Source organism: Ictalurus punctatus, chromosome 28 (assembly GCF_001660625.3).
Source record: "Ictalurus punctatus breed USDA103 chromosome 28, Coco_2.0, whole genome shotgun sequence".
Taxonomy (NCBI): Eukaryota; Metazoa; Chordata; class Actinopteri; order Siluriformes; family Ictaluridae; genus Ictalurus; species Ictalurus punctatus.
In genome coordinates this window covers 11,205,140-11,231,940 of record NC_030443.2, presented here as the reverse complement: position 1 = coordinate 11,231,940, position 26,801 = coordinate 11,205,140, and the positions used below count along the sequence as shown (strand labels likewise).

Sequence of the window (26,801 nt, the reverse complement as noted above, 5' to 3'; positions counted from 1 at the left end):
GCAAACCCTTCTGGTTGAAGAGATTGAAGCAGACACCTTATGCCTGACATCTCAGAAGAGAATTCACTTTTTTCTATGTGGGGGGGCACCAGCTGCACAACAGACACACAACATTCTCTGACCTCACAAGGCCCACCTCCGAACTGGGGTCCAACTCCGAGATGGAGCCATCTCTATGACATGGGCAGCATGGGTCTGTGACAGCATCTCTTAGATGTTATGAAAACCCAGGAGCGTGCTGTCACAGCTTGAGGGGGATATACTTAGCTGCTCTGTAAGCTGCACTAAACAATGTGAAAAAATCACTTATCATGGTAAAGCAAGAAAGCGAAAGAGGCTGAATGCTGAGCTAATTTGGTTATTATCCTTGAAGCTCAGCCTACGTCACCATGTAACTTTGTTGGTATATTCTCTCGATCTATCTAGCTGGTGCTGCAATAATCCATTAGTGCTTAAGCACTGTCTCTGGCAGTCAGGAGGAATGAAATAGAACACCTGTAACACACACACACTATTTGCTTGTACAATTTATCTGATTGTGCATGCAAATTAGCACTCATTATTTTAGATCTTATAAATCAGGGCCTGTATGTTTATCAATCTGCCTCTCATGGTGCTATCTGATGTGCAGGGATTATAGAAATTTAAGCTCTCATTGCTAAAGCAGAGCAGATAATGCCTAGATTTATACAAAGAAATAAATGAATAGTAATTAACAACTGGGTCTAAAAAGATGCTAGGTGACTACCCAGAGTCCAAAGTGGTTGCATTCTGTTGTCAATCTCATTACAATTACCCACATCTAGCTGCTGTGAAGGCATACTGCCTCCTAGTGGACAAGATCTCAAACTGTCTGTATAATGTTTATCCTGATGTGTATCATACACTCAGGACAAAGTTTATTTTTGTCTTTTTGCCATGAAATTGCTGCAGATAATTCAAAGTAAGGACTCACACCTAACACAGTGTTTTACAGCCTGTCTATCAACTACGGCCAATAAAACTGAGTGAAACAACACTGGCACTTCTATGTATAAAAGTTTGTCTGCAGTTTATCCTCAAAGACTTTGAAAATCTATGAAATCTAAACCTATTTTTTAAAAATTCCCAACAAGCAATTTTTATTTATAGAAACATTGGAGACGATGTTCAGAATACTTTACAGATGCAGGAAAAGTTACAGAAGCAGAACTGCCAGCAGATGGCACTGGGCACCTGTTAATGAAGTTATCAAACAGTATGCTGATTAAAATTGGGTTTTTATTCATATAATATTGCTAGCCATATTCTATTGCATCTTTTTTTTTCCCCTATGTGAGTGCATGCAGTAAGATACACACAAAACTGTGTGGTAGGAGTTTGTGAAAGCTAAATGTTTATTTAATGTTTATGGAAGGAGACTCGAACATTTCAATGTTTCTTGATGTCTAATATTTTAGTCCCGAATCTCCCATAGATGATCATTTGGTTTAGAATCTCTGACAGCAATGGCTGTAGCATATAATTTACATAATAAATTAATAATCAAAGGATTTACTGAGTTCCCGTACCTTGTGGCTTATAGAGGAATCATCCTGGAAGAATCCACTGCAAAAAATGTTCATCATAGGATAAAGGTTGTCAGTAAGAGTAACTTTGATTTTGTAACTTTTTATTGAGTCGCAGTGCCCCTACCCTCTAAGGCAATTAAAGGCCCCCTGCCCCTACCTCAAAAAAATTATAGTGAAATGGTCCCTTGTACAATACTGCTCAGCATTATCACACCATCTAGCAGTCACAGCAGATCTGTAGCACACTTGAATTGAGGCCCAAACCTGTTCCAGGTTGACAGTGCCCCATGCACAAAGCATACACAAAAATTTATGGTTTGCCAAGGAAAACCCAGAGAACCCTGACCTCAACCCCACTGAACACCTTTTGGATGAACTGTAACACTGATTGCACCCCAGGCCTGCTCTCACGAACATCACTGGCTGACTTCATTAATGCTCTTGATGCTGAATGAGCACAAAACTCCACAACCATGTTCTGAAATGTAGTGGAAGCCTCACCAGAACAGTGGAGGCTGTTATAAAAGCAAAAGGAGACTACATCTGGAATGGGATGGTCCTCAAGCACATATTGGTGTGATGGTCAGTTGTGCACATAGTTTTGGCCATAATAGTGTATACTAAAAAAAATCACAGTGTGGTATGTATAATTTAGTTGCAAAGTCTGGCAAGTTCAATTTTAAGTTAAATTTAAAATTTCAGCAAGTGGTGATGGCATGAACTTATTTTTAATAATTCAAAGCAACCAATCTTATTCTTTTAATAGGGTAAATTTATATTTATGGCAGTTTTACTAAAATGATTCAAATGAAATAACATCTTAGTAATATGGGAACATGAGATCTTATATATTTGATGTTTAGGTGGTTAAATATGAACTAATAATGATAAATTTGTAGACCTTTTATGAATGTCATCACAGTGCAGCTATGTACAGTGCAGTGCAAAACAATGTTATACATACAGTTTAATAGTTTCTGTTAGACCTTTTTTCCCCAATAAACACCCTAGTAAACTGTCGTTTCAGAGCCTAGGTTATAGATATTCATTCATAGATAATAATATATAATATATATATATATTTTTTAAATGAATAGCATTAGTTTATGACCTTTCAAAGGCTGACAAAAATGCTGACATGGCCCAGAATTTCAGTTTGACACACCTGCTCCAAGGGTCAAGTGGATCCAAACCATGCTAGCCAACAGCAAAACAAAACAAAACAAAACAAAAAAGTCTTTTAAGTGAAAAGATAAACTTATAAACTTCGCCAGAGTTTCTTGTGGTGGCATTGGATGAAATTTGTTCTATACTGAGGAGCTGAACGTCCCATGGAAGCCGTATGGAATGTTAACAGGCACTTCAGCTCTTCCTAGTTCCTCAAACGTCTTAGCATCCAGAACCAGCAGGAATGTACCTTTATCCTAACCCCCCCCCCAAAAAAAGAGATACTTTCAGAAAGTACACTCACTAATGATCAAGAAATGTAAACTGTTAGATATTTAGTTGAATGTGTCTATAATTTGACAATTTAAAAACTAATAAGCACTTCCACATTGTCATACCTCAGTGGGTGTGATTACAACAGATAGGATGGCTCCATCATCTTCTTCCTCTGCATTAGGTGAGGGGACGAACACAGGCTCAGATGGATAGAGGCCTGACTGATACCATGCCTAACCATTGAACACAAAAACAGACAGATGCACAGTTATAAGTGGGATGAAACAGCATAAAAATGTGTCATAAATATACAACTGGTAATGAATTATTTAATATACAAATGTAAATTTCATAATTCATTACCAATACAATAAAATGTATGCTGTTTTAGAAACCTTGCAATATATATCCACTGGATGTAAATATAGTAAAGGTTTTTGTAATATTTTCTATACCACTATAGTCTCAAAATTCCATATTTCATACTAACTATAAAATATTTTAGACTATGACCATACAGTCATAGCCCTAATAACAATAGATTCAATGTAACATTATTTCCTTCCTGTAATATCAAAATTAACCTCTGAAAAGTTATGAATTACATCCCTGGTATGAGCATACCTTGAGCTTTTTAGTCTCCAGGTCCATCTTGATCAGCGAGTCTCCCACAAGGTGGCCAAAGCCACAGCCATAGAAATAGCGGTATGGTTTGGTGTTGCACCTGTCGTAGTGAATGTGAGGAAATTCCAACCCCCCATAATCCAACAGTTCATTGTCATGCAGATCTTCGGACATGCAGAACACCTGGTAGGTAATGTAGAATTATATAAGAGATGCGACAACATTATAACGTCAAAAACAAATTTTTGGCAGTGTGGACTTGGTCAAGCATCAGCAGTGAATGAGAGACACAGAATGAGTAAGTAGTGAGTGAGTGGTTAATAATGAAATGTACAACCCCAATTCCGAAAAAGTTCAGACAATATGGAAAATTAAAAAAAAAAAAAAAAAAAAGTCATTTCAAACTGCAATTCACCCTGTACTATATTGAAAACACATTACTAACACATTATTTGATGTTTTACTTTGTGAATTTAATTTATTTTTGAAAATATACACTCATTTCAAATCTGATGACTGCAACACACTACAAAAAATTGGGACAGGCGCCTGTTTACCACTGTGTAACATCACCTTTTCTTTTAATAACACTTATTAAGATTGTGGGCACTGAAGACACCAGTTGGTTAAGCTTAGCAAGTGGAATTTTCCCCCATTCATCCATTATGCATTTCTTCAACTGTACTTCATTGCCTTATTTTGTGCTTCATAATGCGCCACACTTTCTCAATCGGAGACAGGTCAGGACTGCAGGGAGGCCATGCTAACACCCTCACACTCTGCTTATGCAACCATGTGCTTGTTTGTCTTGCTCTGGATGGCAGCATATGTTGCTCCAAAATGTGTACATATCTTTCTGCAGTAATAATGCCCACACAGATGTGCAAGGTACCCATGCCATGGTCACTGACCCACTCCTACACCATGACAGACATTGGCTTTTGGACCTGACGCTGATAACAGCTTGGATGGTCCTTTTCCTCTTTGGCCCAGAGAACACGATGACTGTTTTGTCCAAAAACTATTTGCAAGGTTTACTCGTCAGATTACAAGACACAATTGCACTGTGCTACTATCCATCTCAGATGAGACCGAGCCCAGAGAAGTCAGCAGCACTTCTGGATATTGTTGATGTATGGTACTATGCTTTGCATATTAAAGTCTTAACTTGCATCTGTGGATGCAGCTGCGAATGGTGTTCACTAACAAAGGTTTACCAAAGTATTCCCGAGCCCATGTCAGGATATCCATTACAGACTCATGACGGTTTTAAAGACTGTGACAACTGAGGGATCTGAGCTCATGTGCATTCAGATTTGGTTTTGACTGTGACTTTTACACACTGAGATTTGACCAGATTCCTTGAATCTTTTAATTATATTGTGCACTGTAGAAGGTGAAATATCAAAATACTACCGATTTGTTTTTGGGGAATTTTGTTCTCAAAGTGTTGGATTATTCACAAAAACTATTAACACGCTCAAGGGCCTGTCAGTATTTAACCGCTTATCTTTTGGAATAACTTCCACGCCCTCCATTTTCCAGCAGATTGTGGAAAATATGATGAAAGACCTCGATGTGATTGTAAATTTAGATGAGCTGCTCATCACGGGCAAAGATGAACAGGAGCATCTGACTAACCTTTCCAAAGTCTTACATTGTCTGCAAGACAATGGGCAGAGAGTGATAAAGTCAAAGTGTGAGTGGGGACAAGCACAGATTGAGTATTTGGGCTATGTGCTGGATGGGAAGGGTGTTTATCTTGCAAAGGATAAGGTCAGGGACATACATGAAGCACCAGCACCCACAAATGTGAAAGAGCTTAGGGCTTTCACATTTGGTTTAGTCAATTATTACAGACGTTTTGTGCCACATCAGTGTTAGCACCACTCTACAGGCTGTTTGGCGCTCGAACAAGGCAGAACAGGAGGGCATTCAACAGATGTAAAGAACTACTGAGCAGTGACAAGGTATTAGTTCATTATGATCCATGTTTGCCTTTAACGCTAACTTGTGATGCATCTAATTATGGAATTGGAGCAGTCATTCAGCACATCATGCCAAATGGGGAGGAACACCCAATCGCTTATGCTTCCCATACTCTGTCTCCCACAGAGAAAAAGTACTCGCAATTTGAAAACTAAGCTATGAGTCTCATATTTGGGTTCAAAAAGTGCCATCAGTATCTCTGGGGCAAACAGTTCAATTTAATAACAGATCATAGACTCCTAGTGACACTGTTTGGGGAGCACAAGTGCCTTCCAACTATGGCTGTCGCACACATCCAGTGGTGGGCCATTATTTATCAATGCAATTTTATTTGTATAGCACTTTTAACAATGGACATTGTTAACAATGTTCCAAAGCAGCTCTACAGAAATATATAAATTCAGGATATAGATTTTAAATGTATGAATGTATCCCTAATGACCAAGCCAGAGGCGACTGTGGCAAGGAAATACTCCTTGCAACGATATGAAGAAACCTCATTTGGGTAACAACGGATAGTGTGATTATAAATAAATCCCTAATATAAATGTGCTTATACTACATGGTCAAATAGTACAATTGTGTAACCAGGAAAATCCATTACACTTTTTACATGAAGTCTGTTTTGTTGAACTTATCCACTGTTCAATGATGGAGACTTGAGTGCAAAACTGTGTGGCAATTGTAGTCCTAGCCATAGCCATAGCATAATGTTCATATGAATTGAGGTCCAAAGCTATCTTATGGTTTTTAAGTGGTACCATCCTCGGTAATCTCAATGATCTTTAGGCTGCACCATGTGGGGTCATGGGTAAGGACAATGTACTTTGGATCATAATAGTTCCATAGCAAGACTAGCTATAACAGCATAACTAAAAGGGAGAGCCAGAAGGGAACACACACATGAGAGCTCCCTGGGATATAAGGCAGCCAGCCACTCCACCATCAACAAACCTGGGTGAATGCATGAAATTGGGATCCAAAAATACCAGTTCACCCCAACACTCTTTGCCTGTGAGCCCTCTAGATCTGCTCCTTATAACTAAGAATAAAAACTATTTACAAAAATCTTGACTAAACAAATACGTTTTAGCCTGGACTTAAACACTGAGACTGTCTCTAAGTCCCGAACACTAATTGGAAGGTTGTTCCATAACTGTGGGGCTTAGTAAGAGAAAGCTCTTCCCCCTGCTGTAGCCATCACTATTCGAGGTACCAACAAATAGTCTGCACCTTTTGATAAAAGTAATCGTGGCGGATCATAAAAGACCAAAAGTTTGCTCAGCATACTGTCAGCATACGACTATCACATAGTTTACCATTAAGTCAGAGGATCACAATTATGCGGATGGATTGTCATAGGTCCCACTGCCCAGTGATGTTGGAATAGAAGCAGTGTCAGCACACATGCTCTCCTGAATGGCCACCTACAGGGAGCACCTCTGAATGTTACGCAAGTGGCCAGAGTGACTAGAACTAATAGAGAGCTCTCAAATGTTTCCAGATACATTTTTGAGGGTTAGCCTAGTGAGGTTGCAGATGAACTGAGAGTTACTATGTAAAGAGAGACGAGTTGTCAGTGGAATAGGGCTGTGTGTTATGAGGCACCAGACTGGTCATTCAGTTCAAACTCAGAAGAACTGTCCTGAAAGAAATTCATTCAGGGCATCTGGGCATTGTTAAAATGAACACAATAATACGTAAATATGTGTGGTGGCCGAAAGTTGACGCGGATGTTGAGGCAATCAGCAAGGAGTGTGAAACCTGCCAGCTGGAACAGAGGATGCAGAGGCAGGTCCCATTGCATCCATGGGAGTTACCAGGTGAGTGTTGGAAAAGGTCACACAAAGACTTTGCTGGACCATTTCTGAATAGCATGTTCATGATCCAGGTGGATGCACATTCAAAATGAATAGAAGTTTTCCGCATGTCACAAATCATGTCACAAGCGACCTATCTTAGGCTGAAAAGACTGCATTTTCTGCATACAGGTTACCTGAATAAATAGTGTCTGATAATGCCACCACATTCACATCTGATGAGTTATAAGCTTTTGTGAAGCAGAATGGCATCTTAAATACAACCAGTGATATATAAAGTACAGGACTAGTCATCTCATACTGTATACAGAGGTCATGGAGATAAACTGAGGTTACGTTCCTCTTTGGATATTCAGCATCAGTATCCTGAAGAAGAGTCAACTCAACTTGCCATAGCCAATGACCAAGAATCAGTGCAAACTGACATGCAGGGTCTATGTGAGCCTGCATTACTTTCTGAGCCCCCCGTTTTGAGTTCTATAAGTTTAAGGCACTTAAGACTGATTAGCAAGCTACCAAAGCACCATAAAGACTGAGTATTAATTTATATCAGTAATGGACTGTATATGGTCATAATGAAGTTAAGTAAAACAAAAACAAAACAAAAAAATATGGTATGATAGAAACAATATTATTATTAATATTATGTATTACTATTATTAATAGTAATGTTATGTTATAAGTCAATAACCAGCAATGCAACAAGTGTTTTTCAGTTGTCCTTAATCTTAAAGGGGAGGTGATGTGATATTTTGATTTATGAACTTAACACTTCTGGGTGACCTAAGGTTCATGTGCATGATGTGATTTACGCATGTGCAGTTCTTCCATGTGTGGCAGTTCCCTCTAAGTTTAAGTAAACGAGTAGAGCAGTATGCTGGGGAGGCAGCATCAGAGCTGGAGATGCAAAAAAACTTCAATAAACTGTTCAAGAAGGCTGGCTTGGTCTTGGGAGGCTCTCTGGATGAGTTTGACTTGGTGGTGGAAAGGAGGACACTCAAACTCATAGCCATTCTGGACAATAAACAGCATCCCCTCCATGACCTACTGTTTAAACAACGAAGCTCCTTTAGAAGGAGACTCATTCAGCTCTGCTGTAGAAAGTAACAGCACAAGAGGTTGTTTATACCAACAGCGATCATACTGTACAACAGCTCATCAGTGTGTTGGGGCACTATTTTGCACTGAGACAGTCCTTAGATAAATTCAGCGGATGATAGTTGAATTTTATCTCTATCCACTATTTATATCCATATGCACTGCCACTTTACTTATATTCATTTTTCTTTTTTTTATTTATTTTTCTCATATTCACTCCATACAATACAGTATATTCCTATTCATTTTTATTGTTGTTTACAATGTTTATTCTGTTGACAATGTTTGAAATGCACTGATCTACAGTGGTGTTTGAAAGTTTGTGAGTTTGTGTAATATTATATCATTTTCCTAAATGATCAGATATAATATTTTTGTCTCATTTGTTTCACTGGGTTCTCTTTGTCTATTTTTGAGACTTGTGTGAAAATCTGATGAAGTTTTAGGTCATATTTATGCAGAACTATAGAAAATTCTAAAAGGTTCACAAACTTTCAAGCACTTCTATCCTTCTATCTCTCTCTCTCTCTCTCTCTCTCTCTCTCTCTCTATATATATATATATATATATATATATATATATATATATATATATATATATATATATATATATATATATATATATATATATATATATATCATAATCTCACTGTGGGGTAGGTCAAGGCAAAACAAGGCACAGTTTAGCTCCTAAACCCAATTAAATCTGAAACGGCTAATCAAGGTCTTGCTAGGCATACTAGAAACTTTTAGGCAGGTGTGGAGACAAGTTGAAGCTAAACTCTGCAGGACAATGGCTCTCCAGGACCGAGTTTGGACACCCCTGCACTAGACCATGCATTGGCCTATTTCTGTTGGCTGGGCATCCACAGCATGTACACAGGTGGTGTGCGTCATCAACTTCATATGGTGAACCCTCTGGCCATACCAAAAGCACAATTGTGCCTCTGTCCATTAATCAATGGAATCATGGCATAGACCTTGTCGGGCCATTACATTAGATGTTAATATTGCTTGTTTGTTCGTTCTGGTTAATAACACAGCCCAATACCCAGAAGCAATGCCTCTTCACCAAATCTCAGCATGCAGTGCTGAAGAAGCATTCCTCTAAGTGATCTCCTGAATCCTGAAAGAGATTCTGACTGAGCAGGGCACTTCCTTTATTTCACAAATTTATGAATTATTAGGGATAAAATCGTTTTGCATTAGCGTTTACCATACCCAGATGATTGGGTTGGACAAATTATTTAATCAAATGCTTAAAATATGATTTTTAAGGGCACTAGGATTCTTAGAATTGAGTTAAATGGGTCAAACTCCTGTTTTTTCCAATAGAAGTGGTCCTGTAAACCTCCACAGGGTTCTCCACTTTTGAATTATTGTTGGGTGAAAGCACCAGAGCATATTAGATGTCTATTCAGAACACGACCCATTACTAGTGTTTCCGATCCTGTCAGAGAGGGGGAGTCAGCTCCTTGACCTGAGTCAATTACTGGACATATGTGGCAGTGAGGGCCTGGTGATGTGCCAGCTGTGAAATTGGAGAAGGATTCACCAAGAAAGACCAGGTAATCAGTGAATGGTTACACATGCGTGAGGTTAATAATGAAGTGTATTTATAGGCTGTTTGTGTTGTTGTATCCTTTGACCCACAACTGTGTCAGTGACCCCAATCATGAACAGACTGATCAGAATGGAAAAGTGTCTTTTTTTTGTCAGTAATTATTTAGTTTTCTAATAAAAGTGCTGAAAAGTACGCATGAGGAATAATTAACAAGAGAGTGTCACTCTCTGCATATATAATTGAAGTAAATAAATGATGTAAACAAAATGATCACTTCTACAAGTTACTGATATTAAAGATTTGCTGTTGATTACTTATATTACTGCAAACATAGTCTGCTCCATCAGTAGCCCACCTTATCTTTGCTGAGGCAGACTGCGGAAGCAGAGCTGTTTGTCCGTGTGTTCAGGTTCTGGTTCAGTGGAGTATCATTGGTAATGTATAGAGGCAGAACAAAGCGGCGAGGAAATGACATGGATAAGTTGTTGTACACCTGAGAAAAAAAACAAAAAACAGACATCACTCATACTATTTCACAAAAGTGAACAACAATGGAAAAGATAGCATTACTAACCTCATCCAATGCTTCTCCTGACTTGCGTAAGTTCTGAAGAAAGTAGATTTTAAGGGCCTGGCCATCATCTGAGCAGCACATATCCACTATGAGGAAGCCATCCTCCTCAAATGCATTGATCTGGTGAAAGGTGGATAGAGCCTTGGTGTGATACTTCACTGCACTCACCTGTTAAAAACCAGGGAAATTTCTGTAAGTGAATTACAAGAATTTGACTGTACAAATTAAAGTGTCTAGTATCATCATGTATACTGCATTTCTGCATATTCTGCAATCATAACCAGTATCAAATGCATATTGGTTAGTAACTGTATGAGTTAATGTTACAGTGGGTATAATACTTTGTATAAAATAAGCCAAGAGATAAATCTAAGAATTAAAAGTATGACATAGCTCAACATTATTATCAAAATGCTAATTTTTTTTTACTTTAATATGGGTTTTAGCTTGGATGTTAAGGAGGCTCTTTGGTGTCACCTTCCCAGTATGTTTGTTTACAACATGGAAGACAGTCTCTTGTTTTGGGTCCCAGTAGATACAGTCATTTATGCTTTTCCCCCTCATTCTAGATGTCACTATCTTAAATAGGTCCATCTTTATTGGCTGTTCAATGAACACCACATAGTTCTCCGACATGGCTGGGAAGAAAAACAGAATATTACACATTTTGCATCTATATTGAATGTTTCATCAGTGACCTGTACAAATACAATACAAAGCTGAAATTAAAACTTTAAAGACTAACAGTCATGTTTCACCATTTTAATCATGGAAAGTGCTTTGTCATGCCAGAGACTTTCCCATCAAGACAATTCCTGAGAATAACCAACGACATTATTGTGTCTCTATCCATATGGACTCTAAGAATCAAGAATGCACATGAACTATACACCAACCATTTCCCTAAAGTTGTGCCACATTTTCATAGCTGGGAAACATTTGTATCATGGGGCCATGGGATAAGTTACTATAGGTTTTACCTACAATAGTAGTGGAGAATTGTTGTTTTTTAATAATGACCTGCAATGGTCCAAAGAAACATCAATGGGACTGTATCCTCTTTGACTTCCCAACTGGATTTGGTGCCTGTAAATTCAAGTTTGAAAACCTTCTTGAAATCTTTTGGCTTGAACACACAAATGTTTCTCAATCTGCACGTGGCTATTTATTTATCTTTTATTTTTAAAAAAGTGGAACAGAAAATTAAGCAGAATAATTTTTTCCTTGTGGAGCTTCATAGAAATGTGGATCAGAAAAGTCAGAATTTGTTAGTGATTGAAAAGGCTGAGTCGCAGTGATGATTAGCAGGTGTGATTAACTGGTAAAAGGCATTAGTCTAACCCATGCTTTGAACTGTTATTAGCTTCAGAATCAGAATCACCTTTATTACCAAGTACCATGGGCTTACATGTATAAGGATTTTGTCTTGGTGTACTGGTGCTTAACAATAACAGTAAAATACAATAAATTAAATAATATTAATAAGAAACATTTACAAGGTGAGAAAGTAAAACAGAGAAAATGAGAAGCAAAAAAAATTAACAAATAAAAAAGCTATGAAAATTATGAGCATAAATAGAAAAATAGAAAGATTTAGGAGAGACATTCACTGTACATTAGTGCAGGATGTGCAAAAGTGGGTCAATGCAAATGCTCACAGTTTGAAGTAAGAAGGGGCAGTATAGCAGTCATGAGTGAGTTGATTTGTGTGTGTTAATGTAACACATATGAAACAACAATGTGGTGTTTATCGTTAATGTAACAATTTCCATGGAGGCAGATAAGAGACCATCCTGGGTCCTGGGTTTTGGAAATGAGGCCAGTTAGGGATGGAAAGAAACTGTTTTTGTGGTGTGAGGTTTTGGTCTTGATTGAATGCAGCTGCCTGCAGGAGGGAACTGCCGCGAAAAGTTTGTGTCCAGGGTGAGAGGGGTCAGCTACAATCTTAACTGCTCGCTTCAGGGTCCTGGAAGTGTACAGGTCATGAAGGGGTGGCAGTAACAACAACATTCTCAGCATAGCGAATGACACCTCTGCAGTCTGCCCTTGTACTTGGAAGTGGCAGCAGTGTACCAGATGATGATAGAGGAGGTGAGTATGGACTCAATGATGGAGGTGTAGAAGTGCACCACCATTGTCTTTGGTAGGTTGAACTTCTTCAGCTGCTGCACGAAATACATCCCCTGGTGCACTTTTTTAAATCAGAGAGCTAATGTTCAGCTCCCACTTGAGGTCCTGGGTGATGATGGTTCCCAGTAATTGGAAGGAGTCCACAGAATTGACTGGGGATTCACACAGGATGATGGGGGTGGGTGAGGCTGTGTTCTTCCTAAAGTCTACCACCATCTCCACTGTTTTCACATCACTGAGCTCCAGGTTGTTCTGATTACACCAGATCACCAGATGCGCAATCTCCCACCTGTAGGCAGATTCATCCCTCTTAGAGATGAGCCAAATGAGGGTGGTGTCATCCACAAACTTTAGTAGTTGGATAGACTGGTGACTGGAGGTGAAGCTGTTGGTGTAATGAGAGAAGAGTAGAGGAGAAAGAACACGCCTTGGGGGAACCAGTACCGGTGGTCTGGGAGTCAGAGACATGTTTTCCGAGGTGCTGGAGGATGACATGGAGGGTCATGTTAATCGTGTCATCTACAGATCTGTTAGCTCTGTAGTTAAACTGCAGGGGGATCCAGGAGAGGGTCTGTGATGTATTTGAGGTGTTACAGCCTGAGGCACTCAAAGGACTTCATTATCACAGATGTCAGCTCTGTAGTCACTAAGTCCTGTGATCCTGGGTTTTCTTGGGGACGGGGATGATAGTGGAGGTCATGAAGCAGGCTGGTACATGGCATATATCCAGTGAGGTGTTAAAGATGTCTGTAAACACTGGAGAGAGCTGATCAGCACAGTACTTCAGGGTGGATGGAGAGACAGAGTCTGGTCCAGCTGCTTTGCGAGGGTTCTGTCTCTTGAAGACTCTGTTCACATCTCTCTCCAGGATGAAGAGCCATACCTATGGTGGGGGAGTAGGAGGAGGGAGTTGTTGGGGCTTGCAGCTGTGGAGAGGCCCAAGTCCCTACTGTGGTGGTGGAGGTGGTGAAGCTGGTGGGCTGGAGTTGAAACTGATGGCTGGTGACACGGGGGATGGTGTCAGGACTGTCTCATTGTCTTTCAAAGCGACACTAAAACTCGTTCAGGATGTTGGCCAGACGCAAGTCCTTACGAGAGTGGGGGGCTTTAGGCTTGCGGTTTGTGATCTGTCTGAGCCCTTTCCAGATAGAAGCAGAGTTACTGGCTGAGAACTGCTCATCCAGACTATTAGTAGCAGTCCTGAATCCCAGTCAGTACAGTCCATGCATGCCTGAAGACCCTCCACAGCTTCCCTGGTCCACTGCTTTAATGTCCGCACAGCAGGTTTGGAGTGATTTAACGTCTTCCTGTATGCAGGAATCAGATGGACCATGACATGGTTAGAGTGTCCCAGGGTAGCTTGTGGGATGGTGTGATAGGCACTGCTTACTGTAATGTAACAGTGATCCAGAATGTTCTCCTCTCTGGTCGGGCATGTAATAGAATATCTGTATGTGGGAAGTTCATGTGTGAGGTTACCCTTGTTGTGAGTTGTTATGAGTCCGGGTATGTGCGCTCCATGCACAGTATCTGGTTGGCGAGCATTAAGCTATGCCTCCTGGACATTGGCTTGCGGTGAATTGTAAACACCAACCAGTATGAATGAAGCAAACTCACATGGGGACTAGAAGGGCTTGCAGTTTATGAAAAATGACTCAAGATCAGGAGAACAGTACTGCTTAATCACTGTAACATCACTGTACCAGCCACCCTTCATCTTGCATGAAAGTTTCATGTGGCGATCCGCTCTGAAGAGTTGGAATTCTGCCTGCTGCAGCGCGGAGTCCGGTATCAGTCCATGCAGCCACGTTTCCATGAAGCACAAGACAGAAGATGAAGAAAAGTCTGTTTTTCCCACCAGTAGCTGAAGTTCATCCAGTTTGTTGCACAGTGAATGCACCTTGGAGAGAAATAATTCCAGCAGCGTTGTGCAATGTCCACATTCATGGAGACGCACGAGTGCATCGGCATGCTTCTCCCTCCTCTGGTGTTTCACTGCATGCGCAAAGGTGAGGGCACCTTCGATCAGAATGTCCAGTAAATTTACAGATGTGTAGATGAAGGAAGGAAATAAATCTGTAGGGACTGCAGCCCTGATGTTCTTGAGTTATTCTCTGGTGAATGAACTCCTGGTATCAGCACAACAAACAAAACAAGACAAAACAAAGTACACCAACACACAGAGGCAGCCATATGTGGCGCCATCTTGACTGAATGATATTTTCCAAGTTGGATGGACAATACAGGTATGATAGCAGTGGTGAACTGATGAACAAAAGTTAGGAGTTAGCCCACCATACAAGAATGCTTTAAAATTAATTCTGTGTTTTATCGGTCCAGAAACAAGCTAGCAAAACTCACAATTTATCAAAAAAAAAAGTTTAACATTATATTATAAAGCTAACAACATTAGCTAGGTAATAAACTTTCATCTCTTTATTTGGGTTAGACATAAATGAACTCACTACAATAGACCAGAAACATAATCTTTTTTCCCCTAGATGATTTGTCCACTCCTGGATATCGGATGTCAAGTTAATTGATGCTAATGACCTGTTTAGATGTTTAGTGTTCAGGTTAAACCATTAATGCAACTGTGAGTAGCTGTGATGTGTCAGGTGTCTGTATTTACCAAAGCTATGGTAATAGGAAGGCTTGTTTTTTTCAGCAGGAGAAATGGAACACAGCACCTTTGCCCCATGGAGTGTTTCGTCAGGATCTTCATTCTTTGGAGGCACGCTGATAATGTTGTATAAAGCTCCTACCAAATACATGTAATGGGTAGTTATGACTTGGAGAGTTGGAGAGTTATGACTATGAGTTATGAGCTCAAATCTAATACATAGGTATAAATGATGCGTGTCAAGATCTTACCTTTCATGCTGTAGGAGTTGCCCATGTTGTAGACCGTACCATCTCGGTCAACATGGGGGTGGGCAGTGGCACCATTAACAGCAATGAACTTGCTCCAATCCACCTTTGACATTATTGTGGAAATACCGTAGTATTAAACATTGAAAAGAAAACAGTATCAAAACCTTTTTACGAACATAATATGGTGAATAAAAAATATGTATATAAGTATAAACAATAATAGTTTTTTTTAACATAATAATAATAATAAAAATAATATTATAAATACTCAAGACATTGTTTCTTTACTTTTCAAATATTTTTAAAAACGTTATGCTAGAAATTGTTTTACATTTATTTTTATTTAAGGAACATTTGTGGAACTATTCAAGACTGTCTATTTTTGGGAATATGCACATATCTGTTCAATGTGGTGTAACATTCAGACTTTTGAGACTTTTGTACGTATAATTGTGTGTTTTATACTTAGGGTTAGGTGAAAAGTTTGACACAAGTTTTATATTAAACAAATGACACATATGTTCCATGTTACATACCTTCTCTTTTGTTTCTAGAGTGTCCGGATCAATTTTGTGCATAAAGTTTGTCTCTGTGCTGACATAGTAGTCACCTTTGTATTTCACAAAGCTCACATTAGCGTTGTCCGAGATCTCTGTAGAAGGGTGAAAATTGGGCATTTAGCTGAATTAGCTGATCTGTTCTTTGGGTGCATAGAGCTGCATGATATTGAATAACAATAAATCAGATAATACAATTATTCCATGTAAAAAAAAAAAAAAGCAATGGAAAAATCATGATGTTTAAACTAATGTATCACTAATGCAAACAGTCTTGTAGGACAGTGATTTAAATTTTTAGTGTGCAGAGCTGCACATATTATAAACAAGGGAAAAACATATGTCTTTAGTTTGTGGAATGGCTGAGGAAATACCTTAGCTCATCCGTCATTTCTCTATTTGTGGGTTAAATAAGAACTATGGCCTTATGTCAAAAGTGTCTTAGTGTGCCTCAAAAAAGTTCTCTGCTCCATTACTGAACAGACACACCATATGGGAATAGTATGTGGACACCTAATCATTGAACATCCCATTCAAAAACATGGGCATTAATATGGAGTTGGTCCATATTAAAGGCTGTAACAGCCTCCTCTTCTATGAAGGCTTTCCACTAGATTTTTGAGGGTTGCCGTGCCCATCCATCCACAAGAGCACAAGCAGTTGGGCATTGATGTCCGGCAAGAAAGCTTGATGAATTGGAATTTGGCTTTCCAATTCATCTCAAAGGTGTTCCATGGGGTTGAAGTCAAATCTTTAAGCAGGCCACTCGGGTTCTTCCACACTAACCTCAGTAAACCAAGTCTAATTCTGAGGACATAAATATTTATTTCTAAAATAAATATACTAAATATTTTATTTCTTTTTATTTCTGTAGAGATTCACTTCAAAATTAGCAGAAAAATATCACATTCTAATATATTTAAATTTGATGTTGCAGTACAGCAAAAAGGGAAGTACTAATTGGGTGAGACATGCAAACTTACATTTTAATTTACAGCTCCAAAAATTATTTTTGGGAATAGTGTTCTGTATAGTTCAGTTGACCTTGATATCTCCCAAAATATCTTTCTGCATGCTAAATGCATATGCATTATTTGATGTTAAATAAAAGGGTGTGGTTGATGAGGTGGTTGACAGTTTTGCACATGACAGACAAGCCTCATATATGCACATGCACCTTCCAACACACACTCGAAGCTCATGGCATTTCTGTAGTAAATTCCGTGTCTTATTCTCCTGTATACTGTAAACAGACCTTCATTTGGGAATTCTTTGCAGTTTTTCCAGTATGATATTCGTTTTGATTTCTAAACTAGCTCATTGTACTGATATTATAACTAAGAAGCCAATGTAAATGAGCGAATACATGGCATAAATAAAGGCAGCTAGCTGCCTAAATTTCAATTTCATTTATTGACTGTTTACAGACTGTTTACTGTTTTACAGAAACAGTTAGTTTCTGTCCATTCATTTGATTGGTTGAACAGCGTTCCAAGCGTGTTTATATTTCACTGAGATGTTTCACTGTGTATCACTCTGCTTGTCTGTGTCCCAGTAAAATTCCACTTCCTAGTTCAAAAACACTACTGCAGTAGGTTTATCGACATAAGCGGATATGGCAAATTATACTTTTCAGGAATACTTTTGACTTAAAATAAGAAAGCTCCTCAGATGAAGATGAAAAGGAAGAAGGGACCTTTAATAGGAATGTACAAATCAATGTGAGCTAGCCAATATGCCATAAAGTGAATATGGCTCCTTTGGGATCTATTTCACCTAGCAAAAACAAAAACAAAAAAAAAAAACAAGTCCATCACTCTACTAGTTCATCAGCATTCGAGAGGCAGATCTACTGTCCAATCTGCCATATCTACTGCACAGACTCTGCCTAAAGAAATTCTGAGGTGGCTTAAGCACTTAAGCACTATGCCAAGAACCAGCTAAGCCACCCAGTGAACTCTAAGAACATCTCACTTAGCTCCCCAGGATACCCTTCCTCCCAAGTGGAGTGAGATCAAGGAGGTGGTGGGAATGTCAGGGTCTGCCTCACTCCAGAGACCAAATGGGATACCCATATATGGAATGAACGATCTGTCCCCAATCTGCTCTGGAATCTGATGAGAGCATATTCCAGACCCAAGTCATTCCAGCATTTCATTGTTATTCCCAAGGAGCAAGAGGCATAGCAATATGCTATTCAATCTGTTCAATCTAGGCTGTTAGAAGTTATCCTATCCTGTCTATCTAGGGAGACCAATCCCTGGCCTGCGATGAGTTTCACTGAATTACAGCATGTGCAGATCTTTGCATTTGTAAGCAGACTATACTCACTCATCCTCTCAAAATGAGATAGGAAGCGCTGGAAGATATTCTTGCATGGGTCAGGGAGAGCAAGAGTGCCAAACTCAGACATCACGATTCGATTCATCTCACTGTTCTGCTTGTAGGTGTCACTGCACAGGAAGTGACTCCTGTAGGTCACCTGACTTTCAGCAATATGAAAGCAGTGCATCATGGCCATTCCATCAAACCAATGGTTGAAGCTGAAAATAGAGAGGAAATAGTCAGTCATAAACAGGCTATATTGAGGATTGTGTGGAGTAGTAATCTGGTCAGCAATGAACACTGTGAGTGTAGGTGTGTGTGTGTGTGTGTGTGTGTGTGTGTGTGTGTGTGTGTGTACTTAATGTTTCTAAAGGCTAGAAACATAATACTAGTGCAATACTATGTTGTTGTTTTGGTTTGTTTGTACATGATTTTTTTTTTTTGGGGGGGGGTTGGTGCTGATAAACCAGAAAAAGCTCATGTGTATCTTCACTTACTGTTGATTTCCGAACTCAAACTTTCCAGGGCCATTACGAAGAAGATTTCCATGGATCCATGTAGGTATTGTGCCTTTGATGGTGGTAGGGATGGGCTCTTGGGTCTCCTCCACGCTCTGCACAAGTTGGGAAATGTCCTGAAGCCCATGGCGTTCCTTGAAGGTATTTTTTGGCTTATTGTTCAAAGCTGAAAAAAGATGAAGACTGACATCACAAATTGTCAATCAAAAGACCTGGATTTGTACTGAATAACAAATATTGTTTTAATATACATATAGTACAGCACATACAGTAAATCTTTAAAATCTTTTATAAAATAAAATATATTGCATGTACTACAATCTGTTTTAAAACAGAATACCATTCAAAAACACAAAACAGTGTTTTTCTGTTCATATAAAAAGGGATTTTGTAGGTGGATTTTTTCCCACTATACAGAGAATGTTTCTGTATTAGTGGACCATAGTTCACTATAAAAGCATATAATCTTTTAGCACATGAGAGAACAGCTGACCACAACAACATAAGAATAACTGAATTTCTATATGTGAGCTATTCTGGAAGCTGTTGTGTACCTGGACCTGATTATAGACATGTCTGTGAATCCCATAGGTCCTTCATACTCTGATACAATCTGCATAGTATATTTTTTATTTAGATTATTAACTCAAGTCACGGTTTACAAAGTATCTCTGGCAGATTAAAAACACAAGCAACAATCCACTCAGGTCAGCAAAACAGTCTAAAGTAAACAACATCCTTAAAATACATGCACAGGACACTAAAAAACATGACTCAATTCATGCTATCAAAACAGACTGAAGGCACTAATCATGTAAATGAGCACTAATAAAGTAAAAACTTTTTTTTGTTACTGTCTTGTTTTACTGCTTCCTCTCTGACATTTACTAGCATGAGGTATGTTTTTGATGGAGACAACAAAGCAACCCCCCATCTCACCACATTCGTGTAATTGTCACAGTTCAAAGTACAGACGGAAGCAAGCGCAGATTCTTAAATATTTAATAACAAACAAACATACGAAACACTCTACAACAAGGAAACAAAACACCGTAGCAAAGACAAAATACGGCAGTATAGACAAAGGTATAGTGAGACGATAATGTGAGACAAAGAGTGCATTGCAACCTGTGACTATATACAAGAGTGCTAATTACCAGGAATGTGAATCAGGTGCAGGTGATCATGTGACAATGAAGCAGTGGCTGTTGGGAACTTGTTCAGAGTTCCCTTACTGGTTTCATGACAGAACCCCCCCCACCCAAGGGCGCTTCTCCCAGAGCGCCCAAAATACACTCCCTCCCTCTGGTGGTCCTGGCCCCCGGGCAAAATGTCCCCAGCTGAACCAGGAAACTGAGCAGCGTCCTCAGCGGAGCAATAAACCAACGCAACATCCTCAGCGGAACAGGTAAGCGGAGCGACGTCCTCAGCGGAACAGGTAAGCGGAGCGACGTCCTCAGCGGAACAGGTAAGCGGAGCGACATCCTCAGCGGAACAGGTAAGCGGAGCGACGTCCTCAGCGGAACAGGTAAGCGGAGCGACGTCCTCAGCCGAGCAGGAAGGCGGAGTGCCTTCCTCAGCTGAGCAGAAAAGCGGAGTGCCTTCCTCGGCAGAGCGGTAAAACTGAGCGATGCCCTCAGTGGTGCAGAAAAGCAGGGCGAGTTCCTCAGTGGAGCAGGCAAGCATAGCAGCGTTGTGCGCAGGGTTGGCGAACAGAAGGGAGCACTTGGGTATGTTGGGAGATGGAGCAACGTCTTCAGCCAACCAGGATGACTGAGCGACGTCCTTAGCTGATCCGAAAGGCTGAGCGGCGTCCTCAGATGAGCAGGGAGGCTGACTCACGTTCTCTACTGACTCCGTCCACTGAACCAGATCAACAATAGGGGAGGGACGGTGGGAGATGGCATCAGCCCAGTCAACAGGTTCCCACTTGTACCCGGACTCCTCCATGTCCTCCTGCTGTTTACGTAGCGCAGCTTGGTGCTCCTCCTCCTGCTGCTGGCGTAGCGTCGCGTAGTTCTTCTGCTGCTTCTGAGTTTTAGGTCTCACGTTCTGTCACGGTTCAAAGTACAGACGGAAGCAAGCGCAAATTCTTAAATATTTAATAAAAAACAAACATATGAAACACTCGTCAACAAGGAAACAAAACACCGTAGCAAAGACAAAATACGGCAGTATAGACAAAGGTATAGTGAGACGATAATGTGAGACAAAGAGTGCATTGCAACCTGTGACTATATACAAGAGTGCTAATTACCAGGAATGTGAATCAGGTGCAGGTGATCATGTGACAATGAAGCAGTGGCTGTTGGGAACTTGTTCAGAGTTCCCTTACTGGTTTCATGACAGAACCCCCCCCACCCAAGGGCGCTTCTCCCAGAGCGCCCAAAATACACTCCCTCCCTCTGGTGGTCCTGGCCCCCGGGCAAAATGTCCCCAGCTGAACCAGGAAACTGAGCAGCGTCCTCAGCGGAGCAATAAACCAACGCAACATCCTCAGCGGAACAGGTAAGCGGAGCGACGTCCTCAGCGGAACAGGTAAGCGGAGCGACGTCCTCAGCGGAACAGGTAAGCGGAGCGACGTCCTCAGCGGAACAGGTAAGCGGAGCGACGTCCTCAGCCGAGCAGGAAGGCGGAGCGACGTCCTCAGCCGAGCAGGAAGGCGGAGCGACGTCCTCAGCCGAGCAGGAAGGCGGAGCGACGTCCTCAGCCGAGCAGGAAGGCGGAGCGACGTCCTCAGCCGAGCAGGAAGGCGGAGCGACGTCCTCAGCCGAGCAGGAAGGCGGAGCGACGTCCTCAGCCGAGCAGGAAGGCGGAGTGCCTTCCTCAGCTGAGCAGAAAAGCGGAGTGCCTTCCTCAGCAGAGCGGTAAAACCGAGCGATGCCCTCAGTGGTGCAGAAAAGCAGGGCGAGTTCCTCAGTGGAGCAGGCAAGCATAGCAGCGTTGTGCGCAGGGTTGGCGAACAGAAGGGAGCACTTGGGTATGTTGGGAGATGGAGCAACGTCTTCAGCCAACCAGGATGACTGAGCGACGTCCTTAGCTGATCCGAAAGGCTGAGCGGCGTCCTCAGATGAGCAGGGAGGCTGACTCACGTTCTCTACTGACTCCGTCCGCTGAACCAGATCAACAATAGGGGAGGGACGGTGGGAGATGGCATCAGCCCAGTCAACAGGTTCCCACTTGTACCCGGACTCCTCCATGTCCTCCTGCTGTTTACGTAGCGCAGCTTGGTGCTCCTCCTCCTGCTGCTGGCGTAGCGTCGCGTAGTTCTTCTGCTGCTTCTGAGTTTTAGGTCTCACGTTCTGTCACGGTTCAAAGTACAGACGGAAGCAAGCGCAAATTCTTAAATATTTAATAAAAAACAAACATATGAAACACTCGTCAACAAGGAAACAAAACACTGTGGCAAAGACAAAATACGGCAGCATAGACAAAGGTATAGTGAGACAAACGTGAGACAAAGAGTGCATTGCAAACTGTGACTATATACAAGAGTGCTAATTACCAGGAACGTGAATCAGGTGCAGGTGGTCATGTGACAATGAAACAGTGGTTGTTGGGAACTGTAGTTCAGCATTCCCTTACTGATTTCATGACAGTAATATGCTGTAACATGCAGATTCCAGTTATCCTATGCAAAATCAAAGAGGGTGCATCCAAAAATACATGAAAGTAGTGGTCTCCATATTTCGATTATACTATCTTAAATGCAAAGAGTGATTAAATGGTACCACAAAGAAAAGCTTGATAGTAAGAGATGTCAGTATAGTATTGGATTATAATATCATTATACTTATTTTATTTATAAGAATATTCAAATGCAACAGTGTGTGTAAGATCAGGTTCATAAGTATTTGGACATCGTCAAATGTATTGCTATTTTAGCAGTCTACCACAGTACATTGGATTTGAAGTTAAATTATGTATATGAGCTCAAAGTGCAGACTTCTGAAAAGTATATCCAAATCGGGTATATATATATATATATATATATATATATATATATATATATATATATATATATATATATATATACACACACACACACACACACACAGTATCTCACAAAAGTGAGTACACCCCTCACATTTTTGTAAATATTTGATTATATCTTTGAATGTGACAACACTGAAGAAATGACACTTTGCTACAATGTAAAGTAGTGAGTGTACAGCTTGTATAACAGTGTAAATTTGCAGCCCCCTCAAAATAACTCAACACACAGCCATTAATGTCTAAACCGCTGACAAAAGTGAGTACACCCCTAAGTGAAAATGTCCAAATTGGGCCCAAAGTGTCAATATTTTGTGTGGCTACCATTCTTTTCCAGCACTGCCTTAACCCTCTTGGGCATGGAGTTCACCAGAACTTCACAGGTTGCCACTGGAGTCCTCTTCCACTCCTCCATGATGACATCACAAAGCTGGTGGATGTTAGAGACCTTGTTCTTCTCCACCTTCCGTTTGAGGATGCCCCACGGGGGGGGGGGGGGGGGTTGCACAATGTGCAACAATTGAGAATGAGTGAATGAAAAAAGTGTAAACTGTGATAATATTTGATTAAAAAAAAGTATATGTACAATGTGACAATATTTGCTATTTATGCATAAAACAAAATTTTAAAAAAGAAAGAAAATAATTAAAGCAGAAAAGATCTCAAGGTGATCTAACAGTAAAGTTTGCAAGCCTGACTCCAGAGATACCCAGAAAGGTTTTCATCCAACCCCAAAGATTCACACCCACATTAATGTTGTCAGTACTAACAGCAGTAATAACAAAATTAGGAAAATGCATTTATATTAGGAGATTTCTGGTCTGTGAAAATAAAAATCATAACTAATGTAACTGAGACCTTGCAGTGGGAATTCCTGATAGAAATAACATGACTTAATTCATGTGACATCATATAAGGGGTTGTCATCAGCATCAAAATGGAAGCTGAACATAAAATCTAGTTTCGTTAGGTTATAAAATTGTCATGACTAATTTATTCTGTAGGTATAGCTGCATGACCTCTGACAAGTAAATAGCACAGGCCTTTTCTTGCAAGTCAAACCTCTGAGCTAACAATGCTATTACTTAATAAATGTATATGTCTCTGATTTGGTAATTATAATGGTCATCTAAGTATAAAGCTGTTCAAATTATATGTATAAATGAATGCTGAAATAACACTTTCAGCACTAACTAAAAGGTTATTGTTTGAAATTAGTTACGTGAAGGTAACCTAGTAAATTGGAGTCAGATAATTACGTTAACAATTATTATAAATTGGAGTCAGATATTGAATTAAATATCAGAGTAAAAAAAAATGTATAATTAAAGTTAAAACGTGCATTTAACCTTCAACTGCGCCTATTTTGGCCATAGGAGAGCAGCGGAGTAAGATAATATAATTTCATACTTATGAAGTCCTACAAATCAACTTTACTCAGTTTACTATGTTCATACAATCAGTCCCTCTCGGATTTTGCGATTGCAGAAATGAACACAAAATCAATGAAATTCCACAATATTCACGGGAGCTTGCAATTTTTCAAAATTACCACAGATTTGGGCCAAGTTGCGTCATGTGACGTCATCACAACGCACATTCAGCGAAAGCCCTCTTCGATTCACGTCTGTCGAATATGAGTACAACTAAAAGGTCTCATTTACCAACAAACATCACTGCAAAAGAACATGTAAACAATTTCATGCAAATGCAATTTCTCCAATGCAAGTAGTTTTCCACAAAAAAGTACAAAAACTCCTTCAAATTTTGAAAAATGTCACAGCAAAACACAGTTTTTTTGCACATAAATCCATCAATGCATCATTTAACCATAGTTTTGCATGCATCTGTTACAGCCTCTCAATTTTCCTTTTTCTACTTATTGTACTTTAGGATTGCCCCCAGTTAACTTGACACCGTGTATAAATGTAATTATATACATCTGTACATGATCTGAACACACTTTAGGCTTATTTTGTTACATTAGTACATTTTATGATTATGTCATGATTTCATGTGTAATATATTAGTCATGACATTTTTTTTAAAAACTGAACGAAAATTTATCCAAAGTTAGCCCGGTGGTCACCTTTCCAAGCAGTGATGTCAACATTGTCGTTCGTTAGGGAAGTTACGTGGCTTATGTTGTTTATATTCCGACGTCAAAGCGAAGCGTCCAAACCGTGCGTATCATATAATGTGACAAACAAAAAGGCACGAGTGATCTCTCTCTCTCTCTCTCTCTCTCTCCCTCTCTCTGACACACACACACACACACACAAACACACACACGCACACACACTCCCTCACACACACACACCACTGCTGTTGTGACCAGAGCTGAACCGTCACTAGCCTAATTTTCATAGAAAAGTGACACGCATGACAGAAGTGATATCTTACCTGCGTGATGAGGCTTCACATGCGACATGGTGAAAGATGATAGAAGAGAAGAGAAGAGAGAGCAAAGCGAGCGCGGGTGCGTAGGGCTGTGGAGGGAGAGAGAGAGAGAGAGAGAGAGAGAGAGATGTATAAAATCTTCAGCGACATTTGGGAAATAAAACAAATCATTATGAATTTCCCCCTTCCTTCTTATTGCTATATTATTTTATCGAACTTTTTTTTTAATTGCATGTAAATGTGTGTAAATATGTAAAGCCTTTCACAATGCCAATAAAGCTCCCATTATTTAACTGTTTGTGACAGGCAGCAAGTGTTGTCTGTTTCCTCTAGATGGCAGAATTTGCACCTTGTTTAATACAAAAATAAATAGACATAGCATTCGATTTTATATTTTATTATTTTATACAGAGACTAGTAACAGATCTTTTATATTAAAATTACTGGTGTTCCATTAGATAAGCCTAAAGTTACAAACAGGCCACTCAAGCTCTTCCACTCCAATCTTGGCAAATCATGTCTTCAGGGACCTTGTTTTTTGCAGAGAGGCATTGTTACATCCTCATCTGTAGTTCTGCCTGTGCGGTGTGCCACTTGTGTGTCTCTGTCAGGGGTAGGATGGGTGGCTTTTGTCTCCACCTCTTTCAGGTTCATTCCACTGCAACACGTCATGTTCCAGATTGCTATTTGAAGATCACAACTTCTACATGCCTTGCTCCCACCTCATGCTTTTAGATTAGTTGGCAGTGCGTTTCCAGATGTGTATTTAAAAATTGTCAATCTACATCCCCACGCAGATCATTGCCTTTGCATGTAATTTTTATGTGTACTGATTTCTTCATGTATGACTCTTTACCTGTTGTTGACCTTGTTTGTGCTTTGCCCCTTTTGGTTTGACTGTTTCATTTGTCTATATCTTGTAAATAACTCACACCAATAACCAGCTATTTTAAATAGTACATTGTGGTTAGTTGGAAGTTGGCACTATTTGTATTTAATGTGTTTTCTCTTGGTTTGGGGTTAGCTAGGGAAGGAAATGTATTTTTGCTTCTTTTTGTTTTGTTAGCTTAATTAGCTCACTTTGTGTATAGTTAGAGGAAATGTTTGTGTTTTTTGGCCTGGCCGGCTTCTGAAGCTTTACCCAGAGTAGAGGAGAGCATAAAATACATAGCAAACGCAATCTTGGTGTTGCCACCCCTTTATTGTTTTGTATGTTGCAGTGAGACCTAGACCAGTTCATAACAGAATTAGGGGCTTGTCCTGTGCATTCCGTCGATTCATCCCGTTTCTCTCCTGGCACATTTGTCTGCTGGTTTATATTTTTGTGGAGGTGTAGTGTGTGT

General features: G+C 40.0%; 1 protein-coding gene across 2 annotated transcripts; it reads right to left on the bottom strand.

Annotated features, from left to right (window-relative positions):
* Window positions 1-374: 374 nt before the first annotated feature.
* Window positions 375-25,613, bottom strand: LOC108260375 (carotenoid-cleaving dioxygenase, mitochondrial). 2 transcript variants are annotated; one of them, XM_017460626.3, is made up of 12 exons: window positions 25,462-25,613; window positions 19,045-19,231; window positions 18,554-18,765; window positions 16,202-16,317; window positions 15,666-15,768; window positions 15,424-15,552; window positions 11,139-11,299; window positions 10,662-10,829; window positions 10,443-10,580; window positions 3,618-3,800; window positions 3,116-3,226; window positions 375-2,974 (listed from the first exon to the last, which is right to left on the bottom strand). In XM_017460626.3, exons 1-12 carry the CDS (start codon window positions 25,487-25,489, stop codon window positions 2,858-2,860), a joined length of 1,653 nt encoding a protein of 550 aa, XP_017316115.1. In that variant the 5' UTR covers window positions 25,490-25,613; the 3' UTR covers window positions 375-2,857. The 2 variants fall into 2 exon arrangements, with proteins under 2 accessions (XP_017316115.1, XP_047007857.1); XM_047151901.2 differs by lacking the exon at window positions 25,462-25,613 and adding an exon at window positions 25,148-25,440.
* Window positions 25,614-26,801: the final 1,188 nt, after the last annotated feature.

Bases quoted from the DNA above. Each gene is read 5' to 3' on its own strand.
- LOC108260375 (XM_017460626.3), bottom strand. From the start codon at position 25,489: ATGTCGCATGTGAAGCCTCATCACGCAG. The intron at 15,553-15,665 runs GTAAGATCTTGA...TGTATTTGGTAG, and splicing joins CAACTCCTACAGCATGAAAG to GAGCTTTATACAACATTATC. The intron at 11,300-15,423 runs GTAAATACAGAC...TTTTCTTCCCAG, and splicing joins TTCCTATTACCATAGCTTTG to CCATGTCGGAGAACTATGTG.